Source organism: Jaculus jaculus, chromosome 1 (genome assembly GCF_020740685.1).
Source record: "Jaculus jaculus isolate mJacJac1 chromosome 1, mJacJac1.mat.Y.cur, whole genome shotgun sequence".
Classification (NCBI taxonomy): Eukaryota; Metazoa; Chordata; class Mammalia; order Rodentia; family Dipodidae; genus Jaculus; species Jaculus jaculus.
The window spans coordinates 326,923,718-326,944,421 of NC_059102.1; the positions used below are offsets into that span (position 1 = coordinate 326,923,718).

The window sequence follows — 20,704 nt, forward strand, 5'->3', positions numbered from 1 at the left end:
ACATACCTACAGTATAGCAACAGCAGACTGATGGTTTCCTTAGGGAAGGGGGGAGGTAGGGCTGGAAGGGATTACGCTGGGACTGGAGTTTCAGGGTGTATGCTGTCTTCATTATGTTGACAGTTTAACAGTGCACATATCTTTTTTTTTTAATGTTTTTTCTTCTTCAATTTTTATTTATTTATTTGAGAGCAACAGACACAGAGAGAAAGAACAGATAGAGGGAGAGGGAGAGAATGGGCACGCCAGGGCTTCCAGCCTCTGCAAATGAACTCCAGATGCGTGCGCCCCCTTGTGCATCTGGCTAACGTGGGACCTGGGGAACCGAGCCTCGAACCGGGGTCCTTAGGCATCACAGGCGAGTGCTTAACCGCTAAACCATCTCTCCAGCCCCAGTGCACATATCTTAAAAAGATACCTTAAAATGGCTGAGGTGGAGGATCAAAATTTCACGGGTAGCCTTGTCTACGTAGTGATCCTATCTCAAAAACAAAAATGGAGCTGGAGAGCTGGTTTATGGTTAAGCGCTTGCCTGTGAAGCCTAAGGATCCCTGTTCAAGGCTTGGTTCCCCAGTACCCATGTAAGCCAGATGCACAAGGGGTGCATGTGTCTGGAGTCCTTTTGCAGTGGCTGGAGGTCCTGGCATGCCCATTCTCTATATCTGCCTCTTTCTCTCTGTTGCTCTCAAATAAATAAAAATAAATAAGATATTTTAAAAACATGATAAGAAATTATATGTTTAAAGTATATGCAGTTTATTGGGTGCCTGATATATCACTGTAAGTTGTTGTTGACAAGGAAAAAGAGGGAGAGAAGGTGCTGTGAAACACAGCCATCCTTCACTGACAGCCTGTAACTACTATACCCTGATGACCCACAACATTGTTCACACTGACAGCCTGTGATTGCTGTGCCCTGATGACCCACGGCAGTGTTCACACCGACAGCCTGTGCTTGCTGTGCCCTCATGACCCACAACACTGTTCACACCGACAGCCTGTGATTGCTGTGCCCTCATGACCCACGGCAGTGTTCGCACTGAGTGACAGCCTGTGCTTGCTGTGCCCTCATGACCCACGGCAGTGTTCACACCGACAGCCTGTGATTGCTGTGCCCTCATGACCCACGGCAGTGTTCACACCGACAGCCTGTGCTTGCTGTGCACTCATGACCCACGGCAGTGTTCACACCGACAGCCTGTGATTGCTGTGCCCTCATGACCCACGGCAGTGTTCACACCGACAGCCTGTGATTGCTGTGCCCTCATGACCCACGGCAGTGTTCACACCGACAGCCTGTGCTTGCTGTGCCCTCATGACCCACAACACTGTTCACACCGACAGCCTGTGATTGCTGTGCCCTCATGACCCACGGCAGTGTTCGCACTGAGTGACAGCCTGTGCTTGCTGTGCCCTCATGACCCACGGCAGTGTTCACACCGACAGCCTGTGATTGCTGTGCCCTCATGACCCACGGCAGTGTTCACACCGACAGCCTGTGCTTGCTGTGCACTCATGACCCACGGCAGTGTTCACACCGACAGCCTGTGATTGCTGTGCCCTCATGACCCACGGCAGTGTTCACACCGACAGCCTGTGATTGCTGTGCCCTCATGACCCACGGCAGTGTTCACACCGACAGCCTGTGCTTGCTGTGCACTCATGACCCATGGCAGTGTTCACACCGACAGCCTGTGATTGCTGTGCCCTCATGACCCACGGCAGTGTTCACACCGACAGCCTGTGATTGCTGTGCCCTCATGACCCACGGCAGTGTTCGCACTGAGTGACAGCCTGTGCTTGCTGTGCCCTCATGACCCACGGCAGTGTTCACACCGACAGCCTGTGATTGCTGTGCCCTCATGACCCACGGCAGTGTTCACACCGACAGCCTGTGATTGCTGTGCCCTCATGACCCACGGCAGTGTTCACACCGACAGCCTGTGATTGCTGTGCCCTCATGACCCACGGCAGTGTTCACACCGACAGCCTGTGCTTGCTGTGCCCTCATGACCCACGGCAGTGTTCGCACTGAGTGACAGCCTGTGATTGCTGTGCACTCATGACCCACGGCAGTGTTCACACTGACAGCCTGTGATTGCTGTGCCCTCATGACCCACGGCAGTGTTCGCACCGACAGCCTGTGATTGCTGTGCCCTCATGACCCACGGCAGTGTTCGCACTGAGTGACAGCCTGTGATTGCTGTGCCCTGATGCCACACAGCACTGTCACACTGAGCTGAACTTCCTGGGATGCAACTCACAGTAATTGACAGGAGTCTCCAGGTACCTGGCCGGTCCTGTCTGGTGCAGGCTGGTCCTTCCTGATAGTGCAGTCTGCAGCTCTTCCAGTCTCCTTCCTTTCCCATTTTCCTACCCTCTCATTCCCAGGCATCAGACCTGTTCCCACCCTCACTCCTCAACACATGGCTCCCAATGAGCCTCTTACATGTCCTGGAAGACTTAAGTGGTTTGAATGTGAAATGTCCCTCACACCTTGTGTTTGTGATTAATCCCCAGCAGGTGGCATTATTTGGGAAGTTTGTGGAGCCTTGGTAGAGGGAGTGTGGCTGGGGTTGGGCCTTGGGTGACAGCCCGATCTCACTTGACCCTCAGCTGACTCTACTTTGTCCCGCTGATGTGGAGAAGGGACGCCTGGCTTTCTGCGCACACCCCCCCCCCCCCCCATGACGAAGCCTCCCGTCGAAACCAAGCCGGAGGTCTCCCTCTCCTCCCATATGCTGCTGCTGGCTGGGTGTTTCATCCTGGCAAGAAGAGTGCAACTGCTGCTGTAATACAGTAATAGTCGATGCTCACTTGAATGTTAAATTTTAATGTTTTCTGTTGAGTGGAAGAATTCCTAAGATCTGAAATTGCTTCATTTCATTGCCTGCTTCCTCAGAAGTAGTGCCTCATAGTTATGAGGCTTAAGTAGATTAATATTTGTTTTTATTCTTTTTTTGCATGTCTGTAGTATATGCATGTATGTGTATGCATGTTCATGTGGGTGTGGCATGGGTATGCAGATACATATGGATGCCAGTTTGACATTGGGTGTCTTCCTCAACTGCTCTCTATTTTATGTGTGTGTGTGTGTGTGTGCTTGTAGATAGATAATGATATATATGGATATGGATATATATACACACACACATATATATAACTTATACATACATATTATATATAGTTATATATGTGTGTGTGTGTATGTGTGTGTTTTGGTTTGGTTTTTCAACATAGGCTGACCTGGAATTCACTAGGTAGTCTCTGAACTCATGATGATCCTCCTACCTGTGTCTCCCAGGTGCTGGGATTAAAGGCATGTGTCACCACACCTGGCTCTCCATCTTAATTTTTGAGACAGTGTTTCACACTGAGCCTGGAGCTCACTGGCTCAGCTCAGTCAGCTTGACAGCAAAGGTCAGGGACTGACCTGTCTCAGTCTCCCGGTTCTGGATTACAGATATTTGCTGCCACACTGGCTCTTCTGTGCGTGCTGGGGATTTGAACTCAGGTCCTCATGCTTGCATGGTACAGCAGACAGCTTCAGGTTCGCTGAGACGAACTTCCAGACCAGGCACAGTTACGGAGGAAGAGATATTTATTGATGTTTACAGATCCAGGGGAAGTTCCATAATGGCAAAGAAGCTGGCCTGCTTTCACAGGACCAAGCAGAGAGAGAAGCACAAGCCAAAACACTAAAAGCCTCTCTGCACAGCAAGCTTCAGGAACTCCAGCTAGGCACACTTTGCATATCTTTAGAGTGAAATCTGAAACCCACCACCACACCTTAAGATCCGCCCAGTGACACCACCTCCAGCAAGGTGGCTGCAATTGCAAAGTACAAACTAATAAAACACTGAATATATTGGGGCCCATCTATTCAAACTACCACATTCTGCCCCTGGCCCCCAATAAATTCATAACCATCACACGTTGTAAATTGTAAAATTCTTAACCATTACACGTAAATTGTACTCAGTTCAATTTTAAAGGTCCCCACAGTCTTGACCAATTTAAGATAGTAAGTCCTGTAAAATCAAACAAGTTAAATACTTCCAACATATAAAGGCACAGAGTAAACATTTTCAACTGGTATAATGCACAGCAAGGAGAGACTAAAACAATGCAAACTCAACCACCATCAAATAAACATCAAACTTCTGCAGTTCAAGTTCAATATAACCAGAGACTGCCAGTCTCCAGATTTTCCAATTCTGCCCCTCTAGGGCAGAGTAGCCGGGGAACACTTCCATCCCAGACCAATAATATGTTCTACGGTAGCCCTGGCACAGTCCTGCTATATCCAGAACGTCTTCAGGTCTTCATGCAAACCATGGTCCGTTTCCAAAGGCTCTTTCAGCCTATCGGGGCATCAGGTCCTGCCATATCTCAAAAGTGGCTCCTGGAACCGTGTGCAATTCATGACCACTCCACACATTTTTCATGCTTATGAAACCAATACCAGGTGTGCAAGACACAACCATATTCTTAATTCAGGGATGAAATAAATCATAACCTTGAAAAGCAGGTTCCTTCTCCAGTCACTCTTTCCAAAAGAGTTTGCATTTCTATGATAGTCTTTCCTCAGGCATCCTTTTCATTGTTTTAATGTAAAGCAGTTGGGCCATCTTCCTTAAGATTGCTAATGTGGAGAGAAATCACCAGTGAAGATACTCAACAGTGGACATTGCAAGCCTTATATTTAGCCACCCAGGCCAAATGAGCCCATGGGTGCAATAGTGGCACATCTGTCATGGTGGAAACAAACTGCCCTCTAATTGGACTGGAGGCCTGCTCCATGGGAGGGAATACATTCCTGATACTGAAAACCTAAAACAGGTAGTCATGAGACCTAGGAATATAATGTCTGCTGATGTCTGGCTAAATGTATATACTATGCTCGTCAAACTGCACAATAAGCACCTCTCAACATTCATTCCCATATATTAATGCTACTCTCACTTTTGGTAGAGAAGCTTTTCTTTTCAGATGGCAGTGACATTGGGATGACTCAGAAGGCATCATGGTGCTGGGAAGAAGTGGCAGGAATGCGCAGCACTGAAATATCTCTATCACACCTTCCAAGGCTCAGGGCCTATTGTGGAAGAGGTGGTGGAAAGAATGTAAGAGCCAAAGGAGGGACTCCTTACAACATGATACGCCCAGACACAATATGGCCTGGATATCCATGACCTCAGAGTGCCTGACACTACCTACACAAGACCATCATAATAGGAGGAAAAGATGATGACATCAAAATAAAAGAGACGGATTGAGGGGGGGAGGGGATATGATAGAGAATGCAGTTTCAAAGGGGAAAATGGGGGGGGGAGGGCATTACCATGGGATATTTTTTATAATCATGGAAGTTGTTAATATTAAAAAACTAGGCAAGTAAAAAAAGATTTAAATAGATTGCCAATATGTTTGACAATAGCAGGTTCAGTAACCTGACCAGTCTCAGTGCCTGTAATTTTAACTTGCTTGAGGTTTTTCAGCTTAAAAATAATTTAAATCTCTCAACTCAATTAGCTTTAGCCAAGCACATTAGTTCATTATAAATTTAACTTTAATCAAATTCTCTGGGCCTGGGCATCAGAACACAGCCAGCCCTTATGCTGGTAGCCCAGTTCCAACAAAGTTCTCTGGTTTTTCCTTCTTAGAAAGCTCATAAGCCAAGCCTCGAAGTTCAATGCTGTCTGCACTTAGCATCCTCAGACTCTCATCAGAATAGTCTATAAAACTTGGCTTATTACTCCAGAAGGCATCTTCAGTTGCAAGCACCAAGTCCAGGTCCATTCCTTCAAAACAAAGGTTCCAAAAGACCAACATCCACATGGTCAGGTTCATGTCAGCCCACTCCTCGGTTCCAACTTATGTAGCAGACAGCTTCAGGCTCGCTGAGATAAACTTCCAGACCAGGCATGATTATGCAGGAACGGATATTTACTGAAGCTTACAGATCCAAGGGAGGTTCCATGATAGCAGAAGAAGCTGGCCTGTATTTACATGTCCAAGCAGAAAGAGAAACACAAGCCTCAAGGCCACACAGCACAGCACACTTTAGAAACTCCAGTTAGGCACACTTTTCATATCTTTAGATTGGAATCTCAAACCCACCACCACAACTTAAGATATGCCCAGTGACACCACCTGCATCTAGGTGACTGCAGATGCAAACTACAACTAATAAAATACGGAATATATTGGGGGCCATCTATTCAAACTACCACACCTGGCAAACACTTTACTGACTGAGCCATCTCTTCAGCCCCAGTGAATTAATATTTGTAAAACAGATCAGTGATTGCACATAGCAGCTCTGTGTGTATATTAAATTTAAAAAGAATTCTATGTATTCAAAATACCCTTGCTGAGTATAATGAAAACACTTCACCCTTTCTGTTGCATATGGTTTATTATTTAAAAGCACATTTAAAAAATTCAAGCAGAGAGAGAATGAAGGCAGAATGTGTGTGCTTGGGTCTCCAGCTGTTACATGGTCCAGTGTTGCACAAGTATGACCATTGACTCACAGAGTGTGAGGCAAAGTTTTATTGGGTAAAAAGAAAGAAAAAGAAGAAAGCTCTTGCACTAGGTCTGCATTCTAAAGTTTGGGATCTCAAGATGCAGCCTTGAACTGTTCGGAATGTCAGCTTTTATTGGAAATAAGCACATGATGTTTATAATAGAAACAGGATTGGGAGTTAAACCACAAAATTACATACTGTTAAATAAGGGGGGAGCTACTACAAGAAGTCACAAGGTTATATACGTCACATAGGCGGAACTGAGGCAAGAAACATTCTGTGATGTGTAATCATAAAGACATTTAGAAACAAAGGTACAGGGTGGTCATGGCACATTGCACAAAGGAGCATCCCATTCCTTAGTTAACAGAAAACACCTGCATCACACAGGGGGATCATCCCATTCCTTAGTTAACAGTACAAACCTGCACTGCACAGAGGAGCATCCCATTCCTTAGTTAGTAGTAAACACCTGCATGGCACAGAGAATCATCCCATTCCTTAGTTAATGGTAAACACCTGCATGGCACAGAGGGTCATCCCGTTCCTTAGTTAGCAGAAAACACCTGCATCACACAGGGGGATCATCCCATTCCTTAGTTAATGGTACACACCTGCATCACACAGCGAGATCATCCCATTCCTTAGTTAACAGTACAAACCTGCACTGCACAGAGGGCGCATCCCGTTCCTTAGGTAACAGAAAACACCTGCACTGCACAGAGGGAGCATCCGGTTCCTTTCATGTTCCATTTTCCATAGCTGCTGCAAACTGTAGATGCTTGTGCCACTTTTTGTATCTGGCTTTACATGGGTACTGGAGAATCAAACCTGGGTTGTTAGGCTTTGCAGGCTAGCACCTGAACTGCTGAGCCATCTCTCCAGCCCCCAAAATGACACTTTCTTATTTAGCGGAGTCAGATGGTCCATGTGAGGATTAAATGGCTAAAACCCGGGGTCTTGGCAGGGCTGGTTCTCCTGGAGGTTGGTGGGGGGCGGAAGTCCTCCTGGAGGTTGGGGGAGGGAGCAGGAGAACCTCTGCCTTTTCCAGCTTTCCCATGCTGTCAATCCTGGAATCATGATTCCTCAACTGGTCACCTTGCCTTCCTGTTTGCGTCACACTGCTCTCCTCCTCTTGCCTCTTGGTATTACATTTAGCGCAGGAAACCCAGGATAATCTTGTCATCGAACCACATCCGCAAAGATGTTCACAGGTTCCTTGGAACTGGATGTAAAATACCTGTGGGGATATTCAGCCAACTCCGAATACCTTTTTTGTACTGAAATTTCAAACTTTCATTCACATTTTCTTAAAATTTTTTTGTTCATTTTTATTTATTTATTTTTGAGAGTGACAGAGAGAGAAAGAGGCAGATAGGGGGGGGAGAGAGAGAGAGAGAGAGAGAGAGAGAGAGAGAATGGGCGCACCAGGGCTTCCAGCCACTGCAAACGAACTCCAGATGCGAGCGCCTCCTTATGCATCTGGCTAACGTGGGTCCTGGAAAATCAAGCCTTGAACCAGGGTCCTTAGGCTTCACAGGCAAGCGCTTAACCGCTAAGCCATCTCTCCAGCCCTCATTCACAATTTTAATCCCAGCATTCAGAGGTGGAGGGAAGAGCCCTGTGAGTTCAGGGCCAGCCTGGGCTACAGAGTGAGTTCCAGGCCAGCCTGGGCTGCAGTGAGACCCTGTGTGGAACACTGCTTACACTCACCTACTCTGAACTTCTCCCGAAGAGAATGTGTTTCCCCTGCATGGCACAGCCCCCTGGCTATTTCAGAGCTGACGCCCATTGTTTCCTATGACAGCGGTGCTGAGGACAATAGCAGATACCCACCTTCTTGGAGCCAAAGGCAATCCTGATGTTATTGTGGGCGAGGTGACAGACCCGCAGTTGAGACCTGGAGGCCCCCAACTGGCTGCTGCCAGAGCATCTGAACCTCTAGAACAGGTCTCCCAGCCCACCCATGTATGGGAGGAGATTGAGGAAGAGGCAGCATAGAGAGGTGAACTGCAGGGTGCATGATGTATTGGGAACGGTATGTTGAAAATAATTGAACTATGCAAGTAAAACTGAATTCTGGGCTGGAGAGATGGCTTCGTGGTTAAGGCACCTGCCTGCAAAGCCCAAGGGCCCATGTTGGACTCTCCAGGTCCCGTGTAGGCTGGACACACAAGCTGATGCAAGAGGGCAAGGTTGCACTTGCATACAAGGTGGCACACGTGTCTGGAGTTAAAAAAAAAAAAGCCAACAAACAAACAAACAAACAACAAAAAAAAAACACCCAGTGTAATTCCACACAACTTCCACCATGGGATGGAAGAGGTAGAAGCCAATCTTCATTAGGAGACTTAGAGATTTCCCAGGGCCTTTGAGACCTTTTCCCTCATACCCATTGTGTAGATGGGTAGCCTGAGGTTCAGTAAGCAGCAGGGAGGGCCCAAAGTCACCATGCAACTTGCACCTTTTAACCTGGATCTCTTCGCGCCCAAGTGCAGCCTAGAGCCAAATGCCTGCGTCCTGCGTGACTCCCATTCCTTAGTCCCTTCTGAGTGGCTGCGCTTCCTGGGTTCTTCAGTGGTGTCACCCCCCTTTTTTATGGAAAAGTAGAGAACCCAGTCGGCAGCCAGGACGCTGGGTGAGCTTGAGGCCACAGGGCATGCGCCAAGGCAAAGGTCAATGCAGGGAAACAAAAGCCACTGGCAACAGTAGCATTTGAAACACAACTTAGCAGCCACTTCCACATCTATGGCCCCACAGGAACTAAAGTCCCATTGAATAACTTCGGTCAAAAATCCGTGCCACAGAGAGGCGAAAGTGGGCAGGTAGGGGGAGTGAGGGTGATGATGTCAAAATGCACAGGGTGGGGCTGGAGAGCTGGCTCAGCGGTCAAGACCCTTGCCTGCAAAACCCAACGACTTCCCAGGACTCATGTAAAGCCAGACGCACAAAGTGGCACATGAGTCTGGAGCGGCCAGAGGCCTGGGCGTACCTTTTTCCTTTTCTCTCTGCGTGCAAATAAATATTTTAAAAATTTACAAAGGGGGCTGGAGGGATGGCTTGACGGTTAAGGCGCTTGCCTGCAAAGCCAAAGGACCCAGGTTCAACTTCCCAAGACCCACGTAAGCCAGATGCACAAGGAGGCGCATGCATCTGAAGTTCGTTTGCAGTGGCTGGAGGCCCTGGCGTGCCTATTACACCCCCCCCCCCGCGCGCCTATTTCTCTCTTTCAAGTAAATAAAAATAAAATATTTTTAAAAATTTACAAAGGATCTGTCGCTCCCCCCACCCGCCTCCCCCAAGCTAGAGGTATTGGAGGAGGCAAGTGTATGAGAGTTGCCAAGGCCGCACCTTGGTTTATGCACCCCAATCCATCGCTAAAACCCTCGGTACTCAAACACATACCACCTCCCAAGTACAAGGGCCACATAAATGCAGTTCAAGTCGCGTCCAGAGCCTCCTGTTTCCGCTTTGCAGCGGAGCGTCACCCCAACCCCGCCTCCCAGACAGACACCCGGTGGGCACCGGCCCCAGCGGCGTCTGCTGCTCAGTTCCAGCGTCAGGACGTCCAGCGTTTGATGCAGACTGCGACAGCTGGTCTGCTTGGGCATCGCGGAGTGTCTCCGGCCCTAACTTGGCCCTAACTGTTGGAGGTGGGAGGAGCTGTGTTCTTGGCTTGAGGAGGAGTTCTGGGGGTTTCTAGACATCGGCGGTTCATGTTTCTTGCCTGCGAATGTGCCCCCCTCTCTGGATCCGTTTGCAGGGACTGTCACTCGCCCCGGAGCTGCCCTGTTTCCAGAGCGGTTGCTCCCCGCCTTTCAGCGTGTGCAGTTCCTTCCAGGCTCTGGAGCAGACCTCGGGGACCGCCGTGATCCTGGCGTGGTGTCCCCGAGGAATTCCTGGCACTGTGGCCTGCAGGGTCTCCGGGAGAAGCTGATGCACCTGCTAGCCTTCTCCAGCGTCCGCGCGCGACAGCGTCCCTGCAGGGCGTCTCGGTGCCCGGGGAGGCTCGGGAAAGGCGCTTGCCCGCCGAGCTCTGTGCGTCCCTGGCACAGGGCCTGGGGGACCTTGGCACGCTCACCCGCCTCTCGCAAGGCTAAGTGGGCGTTCGGGGAGGAGCACCTCTCTCCAGGCAGAAGCAACTTTGCAGCGACGAGTTCGGAGAGCGCGACCCGGGGGGTGGGGGTGGGGGTGGGCAGATGGCTCTTGCCCAGGGAGAGGGGAGGTGAAGGTGACCCTCACGGCGCCGCCTGGCGGGCACGGCGGGAGGTGCAGCCTGGCCTCGCTCCGGGGGACAGGATCTGAGCGGAGCCTATCGGCGTCCACGCTGACCACAAGCCACTGACCCTTCTTTTGATACTCATCCCAATCCCGAGAGGTAGGAGATGTTGGATGGTTTCAGCCAAAGAAGATGCGGCTCGTGGAAGTGGAAGCGTTTTCACCGTCAGCAGCTGCCGAGAAGCCACCCCAAGCTGGAGTGTCTCCAATTCTCCTCCATCCTCGCCTCTCTCCACCCCCGACCCCGTCGCCCACCTAGCGGCCTTTTCAGTTGCACGCATGCGCACGCTCGGGAGTGGACGGCTCCTCTCCAAGTCGCCTTCGGTCCACGCCTTCATCCTTCGATCACATAGAGGTCTCCGCAGGCATCACAGTGGACCCCGCGGTGGAAGCCACTCTGGGAGCCCCTCGGGAAACAGACCATGAGTCCATAGAAAAGTAACTAAAAATAGAAAATCCGCCCAGAGCCCTGCTGTGATAAACCCGCACGGGCCATCTTCTTCCCGCGAAGGCTACAAGACAGGGAGATGGGAGAGAGTCCTGGGCGTCTGAGGGTGTCGTGTAGATCTGAGGAGGTGGCTGGACGGACCTGGTGGATCCGGGTGGGGCCCTGGCATTCCAGGAAGGAGACCAGCTTGTGAGGAATCTTGGAAGTGGCTGTGAGCCTTGGGAGGAGGCGGGGCAGCTGTGCTCCGAAGAGGGCCAGAGAAGCCAGGTGAGAACAGTGGGCTTGTAGACCCTAGAGGCTCCAGTCAGTCCTCCTCCCGTTGGGAACCTACCTAGATGCCTCTCTGTTCTTCTCTTCCTTCCGTCCTTCTTTCTTTCGTTCTTAATTTTGTTTTTCAACGTAGTGTCTTGCTCTAGTCACGGCTGACCTGGCAGTCACTATGTAGTCTCAGGGTGGCCTCGAACTCACGACGGACATTTCACATTCAAATCACAACAAAGCCTATAATTTATTAAAGACGCTTGCGCCACCTAGTGGGTATGCGCGACCTTGCACCTGCCTCACCTTTGTGCATCTGGCTAACGGGATCTGAAGACTCTAAGATGGGTCCTTAGGCTTCTCAGGCTAGCGCCTTAACTGTTAAGCAATCTCTCCAGCCCAAGCCTATAATTTCAATACAACTTTCAGTGAAAGCTGTGTATGGATTAACTTCCCAGCTATGAAAAGGAAGGAGGGTAGAAGGACACCTCCAGCATATTTCAGAGCAAGACACGCAGTTTCACTCAGAAGCGAGGTGAGGCTCTGAATTTGCTCCTGGCCTCTGCCTGCAAATGCTGTTGCCTGGATACTCTGTAAAACTTGGCCAAGGTGGGAGGCAATCCCTTGTCTTTGCTGAATCTAATTTTCATACGCAAAGAAACAAAATCTACTCAGGAGGATTTTTCTTTCCCCTCTTGAAAAGTCCCATTTATGTTCCACCCAAGCTAGCATTAGGTAAAAATCAATGTGTGCTGGTTTCTCAGGAAAATTTCTTTTAATTAAAATGTGTTAGATTTCAGGCTTTTTCTCTTACAAGGAGTTGCAAATGGGATTGCATCCAAGACAGTAAAAACAAACCAAATCCGAAAATAGCCCAAAGCAAGGAGGAGGGAGAAATCAGGAGTAGACCTAGCCTTGTTTTTCAGGAAGGGCATGAGGGAAAATGGTGTCTTTTAGAACTGATTTTGTTGTTGGACTGGAGAGATGGCTTAGCAGTTAAGGCACTTGCCTACATAGCCAAAGGACTCAGGTTCAATTCCCCAGAGACCCGCGTAAGCCAGATATGCAAGGTGGCGCGTGCATCTGGAGTTTGTTTGCAGTGGTTAGAGGCTCTGGTGCACCCATTCTCCTTCTCCCTCTCTGTCTCCCTCTCAAATAAATACCTAAAAGTAAAATATATTTTTTAAAAAGAAATTATTTTGTTTGTTTATTTATTTTTAATTTTTATTTATTTAGTTGAGAGTGATGGAGAGAAAAAGAGTTGGAGAAAGGGAGAATGGGCGCACCAGGGCTTCCAGCCACTGCAAACGAACTCCAGACGCGTGCAGTCCCTTGTGCATCTGGCTAACGTGGGTCCTGGGGAATTGAGCCTCGAACCGGGGTCCTTAGGCTTCACAGGCAAGCGCTTAACCGCTAAGCCATCTTTCCAGCCCTATTTATTTATTTTTTGTGGTGCTGGAGATCAACCCTAGGGCCTCATACATGCTAGGCAAGCTCTCTTGTCCACCTGCATAGATGTACTTTTTTGCAGAGTCTGCTTGCACGGGGAGAAGGAGCTGGAATGACAGTACGGATTATTTCGTCTTGCAGTTAGGATTTGATACTCGTGCCCATGCCCTGTGATGCCTACCATAAATCAGTGATACACTTTGAGCTTCCATTCTTCCAGACGAAGCCAAGATGACCCCAGGGCAAACAACCAGGTGTATTTATGATGGGGGTTCCCCACAACCTTTCAGACCAATGGAGTGTGACCTGAGGGATCCCTTTTAGGAGGATCTCCTGCAGTATTTTTTTTTTTTTCTTCTCCACATCTCAGCCTCAGTTTCGGTGTCTATAAGATGATGCTCATGATCCCTCCCGTATGGAATTGTGGGAAATCAACGAGACATTGTATGTGAAGGGTCTACAGGGAGTCAGAACCCCTTGATTTTCGCGTGCTTCCTCCTGGTGAGTGCAAGTCTCGGCCAGGGCACACGGCCTGGAGAGTTGAGTCTGTGATTCAGCATCACTTGCATTTGTGCGCAGGCGTCTGAGAGCCCAATCTGCACCATAGGGTCAAATCTCAATTCCTTGAGGAACCGGCCCTGGCTACCTCTCACATACACACCCCATGTTTCTGGCAAACACAAAGGCACCAACTCCCTGGTAACAAAAGGTATCTTTGTTTCTCTGCCCTTGCACATGTGGGCTCCCCTGGCTTGTTGGTGACTTTCCATTCCCTTCCTCTGGGTTCTCCTGGTGAAGTCTTGTGCAGCCACCGAGTCCTGCCTGGAGCAAACCTTACTTATTAAAGCGCTTCCTCTTTGTGCCTCTCCTTTAATCCCACCAGACCACACTTCTATCCGAGCCAAGATGCAATGATCTATTCTGTTGCTTCTGCTAGCTTTGGGCAGAGATAAAGGAAGTGAGATCCAGGGAGTAGGCTACCTGGAAGGTAGGAACCCTGGAAGACTAAGTGTGGACATTTGGTGGTCTTTGGCAAAAATAATGCATAATAATGCCATGAGCCAGGGAGTACTCATATCTCCCAGAGATCCTGGCTGTCACTTGTTTGGGTGCACACTCAGGAAGGGATGGCTGCAAAATATCATGGTTCTACTTTTTTTTTTTTTTTGAGGCAATGTCTCACTCTAGCCCAGACTGACCTGGAACTCACATGTAGTCTAGGCTGCCTCAAATTCATGGCAATCCTCCTACCTCAGCCTCCCAAATGTTGGGACTAAAGGTGTGCACCATCATGCGTGGTTTTGAAAGAACTAAATCGACGCCATGATAGGCTTCAGCAAAACACCTCCCAGGCTAGGCCTCAAGTTAGAACAAAGGGCCATTAATCAGTGACTGTCCTGGCCAGAGAAAAGCTGAGTCACTTCCTGGAAAATCAAGGTCTATCAGCCCCAACCAATCAAGGATGTATAGATGTAATTGTAGGCTAATCAAATGCAACCCTTGTTCAAATTAGCCAGTCAAACTGTAGAACTAACTGTCCGTCAGAACCTTCCTTAGTTTTGCTTAAAGGAGCCCGTGAGCTCCTCTCGGGGCTGCTATTTTTCTATCAATGGTCGACCCCCTGCATGCTGGCTGACGCTGTAGAATAAACGCTCTTTGCTTTTACGTACTATTTGAGTCTGGGTTCTTTCTTTAGCGATTCTTGGACCCTTACAGTTTCTACTTTTAATTTTTTAAATTATTTATTTATTTGAGAGAGAGAAAGAAGGAGGAAGAGGCAGCTTGAGAAAGGGCATGTCAGGGCCTCCCGCCACTGCAAATGAACTCCAGACACATGCACCTCCTTGTGCATCTGGCTTACGTGGGTCCTGGGGAGTTGAACCTGAGTCCTTTGGCTTTGCAGGCAAATGCTTTAAGTGCTAAGCCATCTCTCTAGCCCCTACTTTTATTTATTTTTTTGAGCAAATTCCATGCTCATATCTATGCCTACCGTACCATTTTGCATTCCCACCAATAATATACAAGGAATATACATTTCCATATCTTCCCTGGGGATTTCTTTATTCCTTTGGTTTTTAGTTTATTTTTAAAAGATCTTTTTAAAATATTCTAATTTTATTTATTTATTTGAGAGAGGGAAAGAGGCAGAGTGAGAGTGAAAGAGAGAGAATGGGTGCTGTATGGCTTCCAGCCACTGCAAACGTATTCTAGATGCATGAGTCTCCTTGTGCATCTGGCTTATGTGGATGCTGGGGAATTGAACCGAGGTCCTTTGGCTTTGCAGGCAAGCACCTTAACTACTAAGCCATCTCTCCAGCACTAAAAAAAAAAATCTTTTATCTGTGTGTCTGCATGTGTGTGTGGGGTATGTGTGTGTGTGTGTGTGTGTGTATATGTGTGTGTGTGTGTGTGTGTGTGTGTGTGTGTGTGTGTGTGGTGTCTGCATGTGTGTGCACCTTTGCAGTGCTCCATGCTCTGACCTATGGTATGGGGTGCTTGTTTTTAGGGTATCCCATTCCACTGCTCTTCCACTCATTCCTATTTTGAGCCGGGGTCTCATACAGATACGGGAGCTTGCTCTTCCCCGCCCCCCACAAGCCTGGACAATTTCCTGCTCTCCTTTGTAGGACTGGAGTCCAGGCGCATGAGGCCACACTCAGCTGTGTACGTGGACCCTGGAGATTTGGACTCAGGTGTTTTCAGGCCTCCTCAGGCCCTCATCCTTGCACAGGAAGTGCCCTTAACTGCTGAGCCATCTCTCTATCCCCTCCGGTTTTTTGTTGTTGTTGTTGTTTTGTTTGGGGGTGGGGGTTCCAGTTAGGGTCTCTAGTCCAGGCTGACCTGGAATTCACTATGTCGTCTCAGGGTGGCCTTGAACTTATGGCACTTCTCCTGCCTCTGCCTCCCGAGTGCTGGGATTAAAGGTGTGCGCCACCACACCCGGTCCCTTCTTTGGTTTTGATTAGTTATCTTCACAGCTTTGAAATTATATCTGACTTTGTTCTTATTTTAGAGTTTATTATTTGACAAACTATAGTTGTATATATTTTTGGGGTACAAGTTTTTGAATACATAATGGCGCAATTAAATCAAGTTAATGTATTTATTCACTGTGGCTTGGGTTTGAATGACCTTGTCGGTTAGTTGATATGGAGAATGTATTTTCTCATTACTCTGGATGATGGGACTCCTAAGATTAAAGCTCTGGCATTTGATGAAGGTCTTCCTACTGTGCGAAACCTGAACCTTAGCCACAAGAGAGGGGTCTTCATTGCCTAATATTTTTTTTTTCTTTCTTCTTTTTTGGCCTGAGTGTGTCTATATGTATATGGAGGTTTGAGTGTGGAGGGGTGCACGTGTGTGCAAGGTGCACATGCATGTGTGCATGCTCGTGTGAAGGGCAGAGGGCAACCTCTGGTGACATCCACCTTTTTCAGAGGCAGTCTCTTGTTAGCCTGGAGCTCACCACTTAAGCTAGAGTAGCTAGCTAGCCTGCCTCCTCAATGCTAGGATTATAAACACATGCTGCCATACATGGCTTTTTTCATGTGGTTTCTGGGGTTCAAACCCCACTCCTGTTTTTTTTGTATCTTTTTTTTTTTCCTGACACCGGAGCTCATGTAGCCCAGGCCAGCCTTGAACTTGCTATGTAGTTGAGTATGGCCTTGAACTAGCCTACCTGGTTCTACCTGGTTTTTCAAGGTAGGGTCTCACTCTAGCCCAGACTGACCTGGAATTCACTATGTAGTCTTAGGCTGGCCTTGAACTCATGGCAATCCTCCTACCTCTGCCTCCTGAGTGCTGGGATTAAAGGTGTGCGTCACCATGCCTGGCTTTGGGTCTATCGCTAAAGGGCTGGCATTGCAGACTCAAGCCACCTCTCTTGGTTCCTAGTCATCTCTTAAAGGTTCTACCTCCTGACACTGTCAGAATGTCATCACCTGAGTTTTGGGCAGGCTCAAACAGTAGCCTCTTCTATGGCTCCATATGGATTTTTAAGATTATTTTTCTATTTCTGTAAAAAAAATGGCATGTGGATTTTGATAGGTATTTCATAATATCTGTAGATCATGGTAAATGATATGGAAATCATGATGAAATGCCAAGTTCAGTGAAATACAGATCACCATGACATTTGACTTATTAAAAGTCCGTCCAGGGCTGGAGAGATGGCTTAGCGGTTAAGCGCTTGCCTGTGAAGCCTAAGGACCCCGGTTCGAGGCTCAGCTCCCCAGGTCCCACGTTAGCCAGATGCACAAGAGGGCGCACGCGTCTGGAGTTCGTTTGCAGAGGCTGGAAGCCCTGGCGGGCCCATTCTCTCTTTCTCCCTCTATCTTTCTCTCTGTGTCTGTCGCTCTCAAATAAATAAATAAAAAATTTAAAAAAAAAGTCCGTCCAAATCTCATGTGTTTATTAGTATATAAGCTCTCCTACACCATAGTGATTAAGAACTATTTCATACATCTCCCTGCCTGAATAAAATCTGAAATATTAGCTACTCGTATTATCTCAGAGTGGGATAAGCTTCAGTGATACATTATGTATTTATCTGATACGTGTATCAAAAACAGGCTTACATTAAATTTTTTTATTAAAAAGTTTTAGGGCTGGAGACATAGCTCAGCCATTAAAGTGCTTGCCTGCCAAGCCTAAAGACCTGAGTTCAATTCCCCAGTACCCATGTAAAGGCAGATGCTCTAAGTGCCACATGCATCTGGAGTTTGTTTGCCGTGGCAAGAAGCCCTGGCTCGCCCACACTTAGTCTCTCTGGGTCTGCATCTTTCTCTCTCTCTCTTAAATAAATAAATAAATAAATAAAATTTAAAAACAAAAACAGGTTTAATAGAGAAAGCATATTTTTACATTTTTTTTAATTTTTAATTTATTTATTTGAGAGCACCAGACACAGAGAGAAAGACAGATAGAGGGAGAGAGAGAGAATGGGCGCTCCAGGGCTTCCAGCCTCTGCAAACGAACTCCAGACGCGTGCGCCCCCTTGTGCATCTGGCTAACGTGGGACCTGGGGAACTGAGCCTTGAGCCGGGGTCCTTAGGCTTCACAGGCAAGCGCTTAACTGCTAAGCCATCTCTCCAGCCCTATTTTTACATTTTTTAATTTTTTCTTTTGGTTTTTCGAGGTGGGGTCTCACTCTAGCCCAGGCTGACCTGGAATTCACTATGTAGTCTCAGGGTGGCCTTGAACTCACAGCAATCCTCCTACCTCTGCCTCCCAAGTGCTGGGATTAAAGGCATGTGCCACCACACCCAGTTCAATTTCCATATTTTTTAAACCCAAAGAGCAGATATGGTCTGCCATGATTCATTACTGTAAAGCCAATGTGTTCGCTCATGTTCATGAACACTGTCCATCACAGAGCAAGCAAGCATTGACGGTCCTCCCACATGTGAATTTCAAGAAGTTAATGGTATGCTGTTCAGCGCTGATGAACACCAAGGGACTGACGGTGGCGTAGCCATTGGACATGAGCAGCTGGACACAGCGATAAACTGGGTCATTATTCCACATGACTCTCGACAAGGAGGCAGCACAGTCCAGGAAGTACATGACCACGAAGGTGCTCATGAGCAGCAGGACCGTCTGGGCGGCCCTTTGTTCAGCAGATGCTTTTGCAGAGAGTCTGGCGCTGTGAAGGTGCCCAGCCCGTCGCTGGTGCCCGCACAGGAGAATCACCATGTACCCGCTGGACAGAGACATGAGCGCCATCAGGACAGTGTCCCGGAAGACAACCAGTACGAAAAGGAAGTGTCGGAGGAAATAATCCAAGGGCCAAAGAGCACAGGACTTGGTGACAAATACACGCATCTCTGAGGTCACATTGGGTGTGGCAGCGATGAGGCTTAAGAAGTGACCGCTCAAGGACATATAGAAGACCCACAGGACGAGAAAGCCACACAGATTGTGAGGTAGGGATTTACATTTGAACTTTGCCAGACAGGAGCTCCTGGGGCTGAGGGTGATGGCCTGCAGGACACTCAGGTAGCAGGTGGCACAAATGGAAAGGCTCCGCGCCAGCCTGTACAAGGAGAGCACCGATTTACACGTGACGTCCTGCCAGAAACCCCGGGAGCCCAGAATGTCGGTGGCTATAAAGGCCGTGGTCAGCAGCATGGCCGTGTGGGTCACAGCCAAGAGGACAGTGACCAAGCTGACCGCCTGGAGCCTGTGCTGATGCAGCGTGAGCGCCTGCAGAAGGAGGACGGCGGTGTTGGCTGAGATTCCAATGGCCACTTCAGAGAGAAAGGCGTTGGTTATGCCAATGATGGTGACGTGTTTATTCATCTACAGGGCAGAGGAGCATGCGGTGAGTGCCTGAAAATAAAGCAAAAACAACAGCAACAAAAATGTCTCTCATAAACGCTGCCATCTTCATCAATCTCAATCAGCACCATTGCTGCCATGAAAACATATGGACCGGGCTGGAGAGATGGCTTAGTGGTTAAGGCGTTTGCCTGCAAAGCCAAAGGACCCCAGTTCAATTCCGAGGACCCACGTTAGCCAGATGCTCAATGGGACACCGTGTCTGGAGTTCGTTTGCAGTGGCTGGAGGCCCTGGTGCGCCCATGCTCTCTCACGTTCTCGTCCTCTCTCTCTCTCTCTCTCTCTCTCTCTCTCTCTCTCTCTCTCTATATATATATATATATATATATACTTTTTTTTTTTTTTTCGGTTTTTCAAGGTAGGGTCTCACTCTAGCCCAGGCTGACCTGGAATTCACTATGGAGTCTCAGTGTGGCCTCGAACTCACGGCGATCCTCCTACCTCTGCCTCCTGAGTGCTGGGATTAAAGGCGTGTGCCACCACACCCGGCAAATAAAATATATTTTAAAATAATCTAAAAAATAAAAAAGAAGACATATGGACCAGGGACTGGAGAGATGGCTCAGCAGCCCTCATAGACCTTGGAATTTTTATTTATTTATTTATTTATTTGAGAGCGACAGACATAGAGAGAAAGACAGATAGAGGGAGAGAGAGAATGGCGCCAGGGCTTCCAGCCTCTGCAAACGAACTCCAGACGCGTGCGCCCCCTTGTGCATCTGGCTAACGTGGGACCTGGAGAACTGAGCCTCCAACCGGAGTCCTTAGGCTTCACAGGCGAGCGCTTAACCGCTAAGCCATCTCTCCAGCCCAGACCTTGGAATTTTTTAAACACACATGAACCATTTAAAATTCAGAACTGAAGTAGATACTTTGTTAAAATTTTGGAAAATGTGCATTATCTAAGTTAAAATTTTATAGCAATATTAGTATTTTCCAAAATATTATTAAGTAAATCAGCATGTATTTCTCAATTCAGACATTTGTTTATTATGTATTTGAGAGAGAGAGAGAGAAAACGGGCACACCAGGCCCCCCAGCTACTGTAAACGAACTCCAGATGCATGCGCCACCTTGAGCATTTGGCTTGTGTAGGCCCTGGGGAGTCAAACCTGGGTCCTTTGGCTTTGCAGACAAGTGCCTTAGCCGCTAAGCCATCTCTCCAGCCCACGTTCAGAAATATTTGGTTTGCTTCCATGATAAATTCGGAAACAAAATAAAAAATTTCCCTTTTATTGACAACATCCACACATATACAAAATATACACCAATCGTAATCCTCTCCCACCAGTCTGTTTGGTCCGCTTCCCCAAGATTCCCTCCATGGAGCCCCTCCTAGTATAAAAATATTAATCTAGGGTTTATGCGTTTCTAAGCTTTACAGGTTACACTTGTTCAC

The 20,704-nt window shown here is 48.1% G+C and overlaps 1 protein-coding gene across 1 annotated transcript; it reads right to left on the reverse strand.

Moving 5' to 3' along the window:
* Positions 1-18,318: 18,318 nt before the first annotated feature.
* LOC101600614 (vomeronasal type-1 receptor 90-like) lies at positions 18,319-19,266 on the reverse strand. Its single transcript, XM_004653410.2, has one exon. The coding sequence runs from the start codon at positions 19,264-19,266 to the stop codon at positions 18,319-18,321; it is 948 nt and encodes a 315-aa protein (XP_004653467.2).
* Positions 19,267-20,704: the final 1,438 nt, after the last annotated feature.